The following is a 15,312-nucleotide window of genomic DNA, read 5'->3' as shown; positions in this document are numbered from 1 at the left end:
TCAGTAACTTGGTGAAAGCCTGGCTCTCTTCCCAAGCTTTTAATGGAATAAGCAACTAGCTAGTTACAGATAGAGGGACTAACACTAGCTGCCCATACTGTATCAGATCTTACTTACACACTAGCACTCTAGCTGTGTACACATTCACATACCTTTTCTAAATCCGGTTGCAATCCTTCCTTACATAAGTCACCCTTATTTTCTATCTAACTCATGTTATTCTGTCTTATCTGTGTGTTCCACCTCTGCTTTGCACTCTATGATCACCAGACTTCAGTGATTTATCGGGGATTATCCCCGATTTTGAACTAGTGTCCCCAGCACCGAGGATTATACACATCGTCTATACTCGATTTCACTGGGAAATACGGTACACAAGAAATTGTTTTTCTCCTGTAGCTTCTTTGTGCTACCTTTCAACTTTTCTCCGGGCTTACATTAGCCTGACAATCTTCTTCCCACACTCTCTGATCACAATTCTTTTGCCCTTTGGACTTTTAACTCCCCCCTCTATCACACACAGACACAGTCACTGCCAATTTGAGTCACACGCCCCTCTTGAAACCTTCTTGATTTTTTTTTGTTTACTTCTTCCTCTAGTGGCGTTCGTTTTAAAGGTGTCCCCTCCCCTTTAGCAGGGAACTAACGTTCTTGTTTCTGGTTCCGGCTTGGTTTGTTATTCAGTGACACCACCACCAGCTCTCCAAGGCAGGATAACCCTTCCTGCTTAGGTTTGGTGCAGATAGCCAGCAGCCAGTCCCTGTTCTGGTTCTCGCAGTCGCAGGTACTACAGGAAAAGGAAGGAAAGAAAGGTAGGCAGCTGAGATTTGCTTTAACTGCTGTTTTTGCTGAAATGACCAGCATGCTAACAGCATCCATCTGCGCTGAGGTAAGAAAAAAAAAAAGTACGTTGTTTCCTCACATTTGTTTTCATGTTAATGAGATCTTTATCTTATTGCTCTTTTCCATATTCTAACAAAATCCTGTATTATAAAACAAAACCAGTTTTATGACATCAAGTAATGCTATAATCCAGTGGTCTACAAATATGCATATCTGGATGCTTGTCCCTCTGGTTGGGAAAGGAAGGGAACAGGTCATAATGCAACACAAAAAAGTCAAGTTTGTTTTGAGATTGCATTTGTTGTTGCACCCTCATTTGCATACTTAAAATATCCCTCCACCTGTTTCTAGCACCTGCTCTCTGTGTCCCTCATCCTATGCTCCCAGAATTTATATGGTAGCATAGTAAATGTTGGCAGATAAAGACCTGTACGGTCTGCCCTAAAAGGTTGAATTTTGCACGCTGCACAGGTTCCACTTCTTCATGATTTAACATTGGTATACTTTGTCTCACCCTACACCTCAATGGCCTGATTTTGTGCGTTTTTCACTTCGATTTTTTTTTTTTTTTTCAAAAATGGACTAAAAAGATAAACACACAGAGCACAAAAAACATCTAGCAAGTGGCCATTTTTTGGGGAAAAAAGACATTTTGATGTTTCAAAAATGGCTATATGTGCTATTCAGATTCAGACTGACAGCGTTTCCCATGCTGATTACGCGCTTGGAGCAATTGAGACTATTCCATATCAAAGGTGCTACACTGTGACAGTACCACCTACAATTTTTGATCAGGATTAGCTGACCCCTGAGGCAGGCGCCAGTGTGCCGAAACGCAGCCCGTGTCGGGTCTATCCGTCAATTAATAAACAAGAGACTTTGATCATCTGAATCCTGAAGGCCCAATGTTGCTTTTTTGTTTCTGTATTATTTTGTATGCTGTTTTACCCTCTCTTTTGTGTCTGTCTATTCGGATTCAGGACATTTTGAGCAAAACATCCAAAAGTCGAATTTAGATGTCATATTGAAAATGCCCCTCCATGTTTTTTTTTAAAGAAAACAAACACCCCAGAAAGATTCTTTATTGTTTTAGTAAGATGGGGGAATCATAGGCCATGTTTAAGCAATACTGGTGTCTAGTATGTATGGGTCAAAACTGAGAATTTCACCCAAATGTTTCTTCTCTTTTCCTTTTATCCTTTAAAGTACTACCTCAAAGATCTATTTTTTCTTGTAGCATGTCTTTATCTAGTTACATCTTCAGGAGATAATACATACAGACTTTAAAACAACATTTACTGCCATATTTCTAGTACTACTACTACTAATTATCATTTCTATAGCGCTACTAGACGTACACAGCGCTGTACACTTGAACATGAAGAGACAGTCCCTGCTCGACAGAGCTTACAATCTAATTAGGTCAGACAAACAAGAGATAAGGGAATATTAAAGTGAGGATGATAAAATAAGGGTTCTGAACAAGTGAATAAGGGTTAGGAGTTAAAAGCAGCATCAAAAAGGTGGGCCTTTTGCTTAGATTTGAAGACGGCCAGAGATGGAGCTTGACGTACTGGCTCAGGAAGTCTATTCCAGGCATATAGTGCAGCAAGATAAAAGGAACGGAGTCTGGGGTTAGCGATGGTGGAGAAGGATGCAGATAAGAGAGATTTACCCAGTGAACGGAGTTCCTGGGGAGGAATGTAGGGAGACAACATTTACTGCCATATTTCAAATTTAGGTGCTGGGCTGACTGCTAGTTTTTTTCAAAACTAATCAAAACAATAGTTCTGATAGATAAGCTGATTTCAGCAGCACAGAAATTCAGAGATAAGTACTACTTAATCCTACTGTTTACAAAGCCACATGACAGTGCCGACACAGCCCATTGTAAACAGGGGGATAAAGTTGTTACCTCCTGGTGAGATATTCACAGGGCAGGAATATAGTTGAGTTTAAAACTGTCACCAGTAAAGCAGTCCTTTCATTTTTCTGCTTTTTCAAAAGATGGTGATCAGTAATTTCACGCCTTATAGCTTTTGTTTTATTTTGTATTTCTAGTGTATGTTTCATAAATGTAATTGGTATGTGGTAAGGAGCTAAAATGTAACTGCTTATGTTTTTTTCTGTAGGATATGAAAACTTGGGGCTTATCATCAGAAGTATCTAGCCCAGGCCTTTTTAATCGTTAGCCTTTTTAAAACCATATGAAGTTCATAGTTCTTACATTACAATATTGCAATGAAGAAAAGAAAGATAAAGCAGAATGTTAATGACAAGACAGTTCCAGGCAATGGAAAAAGTTCATCAGGAGGTATCTTCGCAGTGGACTGTAAAAATGTGTCTACCACTCATCTTCTGAAGGAAGTTACTCCAGACATACGTGAATGCACTCAAGAATTATCCCCATCCCCAGATCAAAGGAAACTTCTAAGTTCTTGGCAGTACAACAGAAATTTACTTAAATATTTAAATGACGATCGACTGAAAGTGCCATCTTTCTGTGATCTGGTTATTAAAGTAGAAGGAAAAACATTTAGTGCTCATAAAGTGGTGGTTGCAGTTGGCAGTAGCTACTTCAATGCTTGTTTGAGCAAAAACCCTAACACGGATATTGTCACTTTGGATCATGTCACCCATTCTGTCTTCCAGCATTTGCTTGACTTTCTGTATACTTCTGAATTTTTTGTATATGAAAATGAGATCCCCTCAATCTTGGAAGCAGCAAAATTTTTAGATATTATTGATGCTGTTAAATTACTAGCTAATGAAAGTATTTGCAGTGATATACAGTCCATTGTAACGGAATCCACCTCACCAGCAGAGATTAACGATTGTGCCAGTAAACTGCCAAGTAGCCATCGGTGTACCTTGTGCACTCGGAATTTCTGTTATAAGAAGTCATTGGAAAACCACCTGGCTAAAGCTCACAAATCATTTCAACTAGGCAAAAAACATAAACTAAACATCCTTGACGAAACAGAGTTTTCAATGAGACGATCAACACGAAATCGTAAGGGCCCTGTTAAATTTGAGAACAGTGATGATGAAATTGATGCTGACTCTTCTAACAGCATGGATAAAATTGAATCCTACAAGGATGGGTCTGATAAAATTGACAATGAAGATACTGGTAGTGAGTTTAATGCAGATGAGGAGACTTCTGGAGATGACACACAGGCTGAAGAGCAAAGTGATAAAGAACAAAGTAATGAAGTAAATGAGAACTTAGATTCCGCACAACACTTTCCAGAAGGGTTAGCCCCCGTGATTGTGCAAAGCAGTAGCAAAAAAATATTGAAGTGCCCTAAATGCGATAAAACATTCAATCGAAGAGGTAAGTCTTACTAAATGATTTTAAAGTGGGTTAAATTAAATAGTATTATGTGTTGCACATTTCTTAAATGTATAGTATCCTGTGTATACATGTTTAAGGTGATCTCATCTCAACATAAAAATGTTTATTTTGCGGAAGGTGACTGTGCTTGTCTTTGGCAGTTTTATTAAAACTTAAATTGACTTCAGCTTGTCTTGAATTTTCCACATGCTGCTCAGCTGTTGTTATTTCCATTGTAAAATCATGTCATTGTGTACAAGAGTAGATAGTACCTTCATGTCTTATTCGTAGTGCAAGTTGTAAACAAAGCATTGCATGGAACTCTGGTTTTAATGTTTAAAATTGATTTTATTTATATTTGAAGAAGTGTTTGTTTAAAATTTTGTAAAAGGCCATTTCATTTGTAGTCCAAACAGAAAAGAGACTCTCGAACATAACTCATCTATCACATCCTTTCTGTCATCTTTTCTCTGAAGAGCCCTAGTCTATTCAGCATTTCTTCATAAAGGAGCCATTCCATTCAAGAAGGATGGCCAGAACTGCTCACAGTAGTCAAAAGATATGCACCGTGGATCTGTACAGAAGCATTATTATAATATCTATTTCTTATTCATTTCTTTAAGTTTCTAGTTTATTATTTCTTGATATGTTGCACCTTGGAACCCATATATGTGGTTTATAATTAAAAATAAGGAAACGAACTCCATGGAATGGAAAACAAAAATGAGGACATGACAATGCTTTTGTGTCGCTCCTCAAATACTGTGTGCAATTCTGGTCACCGCATCTCAAAAAAGATATAGTGGAATTAGAAAAGGTACGGAGAAGTGCGACGAAAATAATAAAGGGGATGGGACGACTTCTCTGTGAGAAAAGGCTGTAATGGCTAGGGCTCTCCAGCTTGGAGAAGAGATGGCTGAGGGGAGATATGATAGAGGTCTAAAATAATGAATGGAATGCGTGGATGTGAATCACTTGTTTACTCTTTCCAAAAATATTAGGACTAGGGGGTACGCAGTGAAGCTACAAAGTAGTAAGTTTAGAACAAATCTGAGAAAATATTTCTTCACTCAACGTGTAATTAAACTCTGGAATTCATTGCCAGAGAATGTAGTAAAAGCAGGTAGCTTAGCGGGGTTTAAAAAAGGTTTGGCTAGCTTCCTAAAAGAAAAGTCCATAAGCCATTATTAAAATGGACTTGGGGAAAATCTGCTGCTTATTTCTAGGATAAGCAGCATAAAATGTACTGTTTTGGGATCTTGCCAGGTTCTTGTAACCTGGATTGGCCACTATTGGAAACAGGATGCTGGGCTCGATGGACCTTCGGTCTGTCCCAGTATGGCAACGCTTATGTTGTTATGCTCTTATTTTTTGATAGGTTAGTGCAGGCATAGGGTTAATAGTACCATCATGTGGTGTACTTCAGTCCAGAGGCTGTATATGTCCCCAATACTAGTTCAAATGTTTTTTCAAAAGAGGTAAGTTTTCAGACCAGCTGTAAATTTGGGATAGGAGGGTTCAAATCTCAGATAATGAAAAAAGTTTTTCCAAATTGTTGGTCCAATCACACTAAAGATTGAGGAATGAATATCTGCAAACTGAATCTGATGAAAAGATTCCTGGTAAATTTTAAAGTCATGGAAATGGGAACTATATTCTTACAAGAAGATTTTTGCGCAGATGACTTGTCGGGGAGGTTGAGTTGTAGGGTTTTGTCTGTTAAATCATTCTTCTATTTTCTTGTAACACACTTCTGGCATTTTGGTGAGACATAATATAAAGTCAAGTAACAAAAGATTTCAGAATATATTCCACATTGAAGTCATGGCCCTTTTCTTCGGTGGTTTGAATTAGTTTCCATACATCCAACATGTTTCGGCATGTCTATTGCCTACATTTGAGGCAAATTGACGCTATTCTTAGAATAAGGATCACACCTTTGCAGAGAGTGCTTAATATTCCAAAGGCTGCCTACCAACATAAGTATTGCCATCCCTGAGCTCAATGTGTACTTCAGAAGATCACCAAAATAGCTTGTTTTGATGCAAATTTCTGTGTCGTCCATAAAAAGTAAAAGTTTTCCATTATTCTAACCCTTCAGCAAAGTCGTATGCAAAGATTTTGAATAGAATCAACTCCAGCATGGATCCCTGAAGAATTACATTACTCACCTTTCTTTCCATTACATGAATTCCATGTACCAGAGTTCTCTATCATCTGTCAGTCAACTAGTTTCTAATTGAGTTTACCCCCTTGGGTGCTAACTTCAGTCTGCTTAGTTTATTTATTGGCCTCCTATGAGGAACTGTCTCAAAAACGTTGCCGAAATCCTAATAGACTACATACAGCATGTGATATCGATTCAGTTCTCTGGTCATCCAGTAAAAGAAATCGATCAGATTCATTTGGCACGTTCTTCCTTTAGTAAAGCCATGTTGCCTAAAATCTTGTAGTACATTGAATTCTAGAAAGTTCACTATCATTTCCTTTAGTAGCACCTCCATTACTTTAACTGCCACTGAAGTAAGGCTTCCTGGCCTGTAGTTTTTCTCTTCTGTGTCATCATTTTTGTGAAGAGAGACCGCAGCCACTGTTCTCTAATCCCATTAAATCTCTCTCGCCTTCAAACCTCTATTAAACAAATCTTTAAGAGGACTCACCAGAACCTCTCTAACCTCCCTCAGTACTCTGGGATGCATCTCATCCAGCCCCACGGCTTTGTCCACTTTCTGTTTTTTTAATATGTACATAAATACTTTGTTCAGTGAGTGGTGTGATATCTACTCCACTCCTATGTACCTTTGTCATCCAACTGAGGTCCTTTTCCATTCACAGAAGAAAATTCTGGAGAACACAAGTATTTGTTTAACTTATCTTCTTTTTCCTCATCACTCTTCACATAGCAGTTCTCAGCATCTTTCAGTCTTACAATTTCATTTCTAGCGTTCCTCCTTTTCCTGACATACCTGAAAAGTCTTGTCACTTATCTTTACATCTCTAGGCATTTTTTTTCCTGTCTGTTTGGAGTTTTTTTGCCAGTTGTATTTCTTGATTTGCTTCTTTGAATTTTATCTGGTATTCTTTTCTGTGCCTTGAATTCTACCTCGTTTGCCTTTATTTTTTTCAGCTACTTCTTTGAAGAACCACATCACTTTCCTTTTTCCTCTTACTTTTGTTTTACTTTCCTTACATAAAGGTCTGTTGCTATTTTTTTCAGCTTGGACCACTGTCTTTCTCCTTGTCTTATGTTCTCCTATCCTGTCAGCTCTTTCTTCTGGTACTTCCCTAAAAGTCAGCATGTTTGAAATCCAGGACTTTGAGGGCTCCTTTTATTAAGCAACGGTAAGCCCAACGCAGGCTTACCGCTTGCTATACAGGAAGTACCACCTGGCTACCTCAGCAGCCTGGCGGTACTTCCCACCCGTAGCGTGCCGTCATTTCCGGCGCTACAAAAATGTATTTATTTTTGTAGTGCCGGAGTGTACCTGGCGGTAATTGGTTACCGCCAGGTTAATGTGGGAGCCCTTACCACCACTTCAATGGGTGGTGGTAAGGACTCCCCCCCCCCCCCCCCCCCCCCCCTTTAAGTGCTTTACTTGCCGCACGGCCATTTCCTGCAGGAAGGCAAGACTTTTTCTTTTAGCAGCAGTGGTAAAAGAGAGCCTTGGCGCATGTGTAAAACATGCGCCGATGCCAGCACCGCCCCCTTTTGCCACAGCTTGGTACAAAGGGCCCAGAGTTTTGTGTGTCTGCGCTCCACTTTAGCTCTTATATCAAACCACATCATATGATGATCACTACTGACCTCTTGAGCATCCAGCTGGACATTAGACATACTTTCTCCATTTGTGATCCATCATTGCCCCTTCTCTCATGTATTCCATCACCATTTGTCTGAGCAGAGCACCTTGAAAGCTATCTATAATCTCTCTACTCCTTTCTGATTCAATAGATGGAACATTCCTAGCACCGCACCTCCCCTTTCATTCCCAACTTTTAGATATCTATGACCAAATCTTTGACTAGTTTCTCCATTTGTGTTGGAGGTGTTCTTCACCGAAAGGGAGGTGAATTAGTGGAATGGCCTCCTAGTTGAGGTAGTGGAAATGTCCCAAGCGTTCTTGAATTCAGATACAATTTTCAAGTACAACGTAGGATCTGTAAGGGAGAGGAAGGGATAGTAGATGGCATGGATAGGCCATATGGTCGTTATCTGCCTTCATTTTTCTATGGGTCCAATATTTAAAATAATTTAAATGGCCAGATGATGCTCCTGGCTGTTTAAATTGCCTGTCTGGGGCTAACTGGGCATATTCAGTGACACTTAACCAGATAGTGCCACTGAAAATCTCTGGTTAATTCCCAACCTGATGCCGGTTATTTTGAGAGCATTGCAGGGTGGAATCAGCACTTGGCTGGTAAGTACCAGTATTCATCACTTAACTGACCAAGGTAACTGCATAAATGGGACTGTCTTTTATGAGGTTCTTTTTTTACACAGTTTACCATAGCCAGTTAAGCGCTGAATATCGTATTAACGGGCTATGTTTTTGTCAACCTGTAAATTGAATGCCAGAGCCCAGACATGGCCCAGCATTGAATTTCCTTGGGAGTGGAGAAGTGGCCTAGTGGTTAGGGTGGTGGACTTTGGTCCTGGGGAACTGAGGAACTGAGTTCAATTCCCACTTCAGGCACAGGCAGCTCCTTGTGACTCAGGGCAAGTCACTTAACCCTCCATTGCCCCATGTAAGCTGCATTGGCCTGCCATGAGTGGGAAAGCGCGGGGTACTGTATAAAAATGCTACAGCTATGAGCCTTGGCCCCCTGCCTAGACTTTGGTTCAGGCTCTAAAATGAGGGAAAAGCTTTACAGGCCTGTGTGGCTCTTGCTTGAACTCCCAGTGTTGGAGCTCTAAAGAGAACAACAGGAAACACAAAGGTGGGGGTCCAAAGGACAGAGTGACATTGTGGTCAGCCATGGTGTGAGAAAGGAAAGGTGTAGCTGGATGCAGGGTCTTGCTTAAGATTTGTGGTCAAGCGAGCTAGAGACAAAACCATGTTAGCAAGATAGAAGCTACTTATTAGTATGAGCCAATCAGTGGTAACCATGATATTAGCATAGATCAAATCAGGTATATCTATTGTCATATTATCCATATCCTGAGGGCACCTATAAAAATCTGGGTATTTCCTGGTTTAAGTTAGAGAGAAGGGTTGCCAATCTCTCTCTCCAAGAGAAACCAATGTGACCAGCAGAATTGACAAATTACCTAATTGCTTTCCCTTGTAAAACCTTTAATTGGTAAAAGAAATTATAAAAGATTAGGAACTAATTAACACCTGTTTGCAGCTGGATTATTATATTCCTATAATTAATTGATTGTATGTGCCTATTGTCAATCACTGATTTGACTTGTATCTTGACAAATAAACTCCTCATCCCAAATGATGGTCTGTGGGCTTCACTTAATGATGAAAGGCTGTAAGTATAAATGCTTTTGTTGTATCAGGCTATCTTTCGCTGCATTGTATAACTTGTAATCTAAATCCAGTTTGTCATAAGGCTGGTATCTTTTCCTTAGACCTAACATCTCTCTTAGTGGCAATTCCTTTTAGAACTTCACAACTTCTTGATTACCCCAGTACTAGTGCTATTTAGAGATGGAGTCAGATTTGAGGTCTCTGAACCCTATATTAAAACAGTACAAATGTAACAAAAAAAAAAAAGATGATCCATATTGCATCCTCCTTTCCCAAACCCACTAAATTGCATATGCTTTATTATTGTTTTTCATAGTGCTGCTACTCCAACTTTTCGGCTATTTCTATCCTTCCTAAAGAGATTATAGCCTGGTACAGTTGTGTCCCATTCATGGGAGTTATTAAACCATGTCGCTGTGATAGTAACAATTTCTAAGTCTGCTTATAACCTCAGGGCTCAAAAAACACAAGATCCAGAATAGTGATTGAAGTAAAACAAAATTTATTCAGTGCAGATGGATTCAAAATATAAGAACTTTCTTGTAATCATATGTAATCAGTCTGTGTGACAGGCTTTAGCTTCTGCTTTAAAATCTATACTTATATGCTGCTTTGTATCAACCAGATAGGGGAAACTCTGAATAGCTCCTGCTGGTTTATCTTAAGCCCCTGACGCAGCCCTTGAGAGGGTAAAACATGGCTATGTTGGGCGGTTAGAGAAAATTGTTGTTGTAGAAACCCATCTGTACTGAATAAATTTTGTTTTACTTCATCGTGTTGGTCCATTCTTCTTCAATATAACCTCAGGGCTTGCAGATCCTTAATTTTGTTGCTTAGACTTTGTACATTTGTGCTCATTACTTTCCAGCTATATTTTATTTTGGTTCTTACCTTCTGTATAGCTTTTTCCCTTGTCTCCCTTTCCACGTTATTGCTAATAAGTGAATTGCTAAGATGTTTGTTTTCTTATTTTCCCCACTGCTGTTATTATTTTGTTTTTGCTGGGAATGACTTCCTGAACTCACCTGTGTCTATTTGCCACTTCCACCCTCTAGGTAAACACTTAGAAATGTATTGTCTGAATGTTCTTACGAAGGATTCTCTCTCCTGCCAAAGAAAGACATAGCCCATCATTACAGCGTAGTCTTGTTTTTTCATATATTGCTGCATCCTCCTTTGTATCTAAAACTTTCTTGTTGACACCAGGTTTTGAGCCGCATATTGTACTTCTCTGGCTTATGTAGTCTTTCCTCTTCCTTTCTGTAGGTAGGTGGTACTTCAGAAAAAGCTACAGTCTGTACCAAAGACTAGCCCCTCCTCCAGCTTTTGGAGAGCTCTGTTTGCTGTTTTTTTTGGCCAAAGCCATTTTGCCAGGTGGATTACAGCATCAACTTTTAGAATCCTTCTTCTCTGATCACACTCAATAGTTGGTTTTCATTCCTGCTAGCTAAGGATTCTGATAGGCATTTCACTTTGTGGGGTCTATGCTCTGTATTCCCAATTTAATGCTTGATCATGGAGTTCCGTAGCAGCAAGATCTTTCTGTTTTGAGCTGTTTTGTCAGTGCTTTGAAGATGTCTTTTCCGTTGAGTTACTCTTTGTCTCTGGCTCCATCTCGGTTTTTATTTGAAAAACATCATTATATTACAGCAAAACTTTTCTAGGGCAGTGATTCCTGATCCTACCTGGGGAGATACCCAGCCAATCAGGTTTTTAGGATATCCACAATGAGTATTTATGAGAGAGAGTTGCATTTGAGATAATGTATGCAAATCTCTCTCATAAGTATTCATTGTGGATATCCTCAAAACCTGACATGCTGGGGAACCCCCAGGACAGGTTTGGGAACCATTGTTCTAGGGCAACAGTTGGGAGAGTGGATGCCTGTGTGTCACAGGTTCTAATCTACCTAAACCTACCGTAACCCATCTATTCTTGGGTTGTTTTGTTCTCTACGGCAGTGGGAGTAAATTGCCTGGTTGCTGTGTAGTCCTGGAAGCTCCTTTATTTGCAGCTAATCCCTATTTGAGTTTGAGCTTCTCTTTCATTGCAGAAAATAGGAGATGGGGCAAACTGTAAGTCCTCAGGGTCTGCCTTAGGACTGAGGCACAGAATTGTTGTGCTAAATGAAAATCATGCTGATTGATTAGAATAAGTTAGAACAGCTGTACTATGAAGATGAATACCAAACCACCAAGACTACTTGATTGGCACCTGATTGAAGAATCAAGGCAGTAGTACTTTATTTATTTATTTGTTGCATTTGTATCCCACATTTTCCCATCTTTTTGCAGGCTCAATGTGGCTTACATGGTACAGTAATCGACGTTAACCGGTTTCAGTATGAACAAATACAAGTTGCAATTAATATCAAGGTGATATTATGGTAGAGTGAGATACATGTATGGTAAAGACAATTGGGGAGAACTTAGAGAGGGAAAGGAAGAGTTAGGATATGTCCGTTACGATCTTTGGTTAAGTTGTGTCGCAGATGTGCAGGTTTTTTATGATGGGTCAGTGGGGTATGCCTTTCTGAACAGTTCTGTTTTTAGTTTGTTCCGGAAATTCATGTGGTCGAGTGTGGTTTTTACTACTTTCGGTAGTGCGTTCCACAATTGTGCGCTTAGGTAGGAAAAGCTGGAAGCATAGGTGGATTTGTATTTGAGTCCTTTGCTAGTACTAGTACTAGGTAGAATTGAGCTTTTCTGCCACACTTTCTTGGACACTAATTGGTGCATTTTATCTTCTTTCTCTCTATTTGTAGGTAGCATGGTTATTTGGGACTGACACATTAGCAGTTTTGTTCTTGTGTTTTTCTCCGCTACAACTATCTGGTTTCCTTTTTTTCAGTTGGTCTGAGAATGTCCTAGTTGATCAGCTGCTTCTTTCTCTGTTTTTATCAGGGTTATGACCCCAGTGTTTTTATAGTACAGCTCTGTGGTATGGTGCCTCTTATTCCTCACCAAAAGAGGATACAAGCTGCCAGTGCACCAGTGTTCAGGAGGGTAGCCATGTTTGTGATAGGAGAAGAAAGATACTCTAATTAGGTCTGGATATTACTTTATTTTAAAAAATAGTGAAAGCCTTCTAAAGAAGAAATTATAATTTACAAGATTTCTATAACATTTTATAAAGGTAGTTTTGTAGTTGAAGGCATGATACAAAAAAAAAATCAATGAAAATCTTGGGGATCTTAATTGATCAGTTTCTTTCTTTTGATTGCCAAATTTCCAAACTAGTCTCAAATGTCTTTAATTCATTGTGGAAACTTAAAAGATTAAGACCATTCTTTTCAAGATCAATCTTTTGCACTTTAGTTCAGTCGATATTCTTGACTAAATTTGACTGTTGCAATTCAATTTATGCAGGTATTAATCAGAGTCTCTTAAGAAAACTACAAACTGCACAAAACACGGCTTCCTGCCTTATATATAGATCACTGCATTACGTTAAAGTATCTCCTCTTCTTAAGGGTCTACATTGGTTACCTAGCAATGAAAGAATTTCATTTAAGCTCAGTGTTTTTGTTCATCTGATTCTTTATGGTATCTTACCATCTTATATGATAGATCTCATTAAGTTATCACCACAAAATGCCACCTCATCATCTAGAGAATATCACATATTATATTTCCCAAGTTGTAAAAACTTAACTGACAAAACTATCCATAATGCTAATTTTGCTTTCCAAAGTACCAAACTCTGGAACTCATTTGCTAAGTATATCGGACACTCAAGTCAATTATGCCATTTAAAAGATTACTTAAAGCCCACTTCTTTAGATCTGTGTTCAGCTAATATGAAAATAATTTTTTTTTAAATAGTTGTACTCTTGTATTAATATTGTCTTGTAATGCTGCGTCTTAATTTATTATGTAAAACACATTGAATCTGAGCTTTCTTGAGAAAATGCGGGGTAGAAATGTCATAGTACTACTTATTTTTGGATGGCAAAGGATTATCAATAAAGCAGTTTTGTCTAAACTTTTTAATTGTTTTTATTTTTTAGGGAAATATGAAAGCCATACCCGGGTGCACACAGGAGAAAAGCCCTTTGAATGTGACATCTGCCATCAGCGCTATTCAACCAAGTCCAACCTAACTGTTCACAGAAAGAAGCATAGTAGTGAGACAGACTTCCATAAGAAGGAACACAAATGCCCTTATTGTAGTAAACTTCATGCAAGCAGGAAAACACTAGTCAAACATGTGAAGAGGCAAGTGGCTGCTGGCAGTGCTACTGCAGTGACAGACTACATCCTAAAGTAAACATTGTGTGGCACTAGCTCTTGAAGGAAAAACAGCTTATGGTTTCTTACTTTTGAATACTTAAGTGACAGTATTTTAAGACCCGAGATTATCAAACATGCAATGGGAGGATTTGTATTACTGGGTTAAGATGACATTTAGAATTAGCTAGTTGTTTTTAAGTTACATTTGTTAGCAAAAATGTGCTGATACTGGATTACTTGTAAAATACATGTTTTATAGATCTCTGCTAACACAAATTGTCTTTAAATTTTCCTTCTAGGTTTCATCCGGAGAGCATCCAAGAATTTCTTTCTATAAGGATGATAAAAATTGAAGAATGGGAATGTGATGTAAGGCTCTAATTTTATATTAGCAAAGCTTGAAAAGCTCATATTTTCTCTTTTTGTAGTGAAGGGTTGATGCTACACATTTTGTACTGTAATTATTTATGTTGGTATGTATGTTAAATGTAGACTAAGCAAATTTTAAATGGCCCTTTTTTTTATTTCTAGTGCATTTTTATGGTTTATTGAGTTCATGAAGAACCATTTAATGGTACAGTAGTCATTAAAAACTGTTCTCTGTTTGCTCTGATGAGCATTCTTTTGATATCATGGTGTATTTGAAAGAAATACCCATTTTTTTCTTTAGTGGATCCCAAATGGACAAAAATGGGGATGTATTATTTTTCCACTTTAAATTTTTATTATAATAATTTTGTAACAGTCCACTTTCAGAAAGAGCACATCCTGCTCACTTGAGCCCACACAGGGGTTAACAATTTCTAGACTAATACAGCACACTCAAGCTTATCAGCTAGTTGAACTCCTCTACATTATTTGTTATATAATTAGTCCCTTAAACAACTTCCACACCCCAAATAGACCGTGCAGCAATAATATGCGCCACTCCCACTCCCAACCCTCCAACCTCTTCCGGCCCCTTCATAACTTGAGAATGCCTCTTGGTTCTTTGAGGCACGCTCTCTCCCCCCCCCCCCCCCCCCCCCCTTAACCCTCCCCCTCCAACATCCTCTAATTCTCCATCATCCTAAATGCGTAGTAATCACTGTTGGAATCGAGTCCACTCACCCTTATGTCGCAGAACCCCCTCCCTGCAATAAGCCGTAAGGCGCTCCATTTGTATTAACTGACCCAATTTGCATTTCCAATCACCCAATGTTGGGGGGGGGGGGGTTCTACCTTCTTCCAATGCTGTGCTATAAGGCACTTAGCTGCTGCCAACCCCCATTGCAGCCATTTGCTCTCCTCCCAAGAATCCCACTCATTATACAAACCTAACAGGCATACCACAGGACTACACACCAATGATGATTCAATCAATATTACTAACACTTTCATAACGGCCTGCCAGAAGGGAACCACTGTTAGGCAGGTCCAC

At 39.0% G+C, this 15,312-nt stretch overlaps 1 protein-coding gene across 2 annotated transcripts in view; it reads left to right on the top strand.

The window, feature by feature from the left end:
* Positions 1–698: 698 nt before the first annotated feature.
* Positions 699–15,312, top strand: part of ZBTB41 (zinc finger and BTB domain containing 41) — a 72,145-nt gene continuing 57,531 nt past the window's right edge. The window contains exons 1-4 of one of the 2 annotated variants that reach the window (XM_030207814.1): positions 699–812; positions 2,976–4,180; positions 13,670–13,877; positions 14,192–14,261. In XM_030207814.1, coding sequence (XP_030063674.1) covers positions 3,085–4,180; positions 13,670–13,877; positions 14,192–14,261 — 1,374 coding nt within the window. In that variant the 5' untranslated portion in view covers positions 699–812; positions 2,976–3,084. Of the gene's footprint in view, positions 890–2,975; positions 4,181–13,669; positions 13,878–14,191; positions 14,262–15,312 lie in introns of both variants that reach the window. The other variant, XM_030207813.1, reaches the window with a different exon arrangement.

This window comes from Microcaecilia unicolor, chromosome 6 (assembly GCF_901765095.1).
Source record: "Microcaecilia unicolor chromosome 6, aMicUni1.1, whole genome shotgun sequence".
NCBI lineage: Eukaryota > Metazoa > Chordata > Amphibia > Gymnophiona > Siphonopidae > Microcaecilia > Microcaecilia unicolor.
This window is presented reverse-complemented; position numbering and strand designations above follow the sequence as displayed.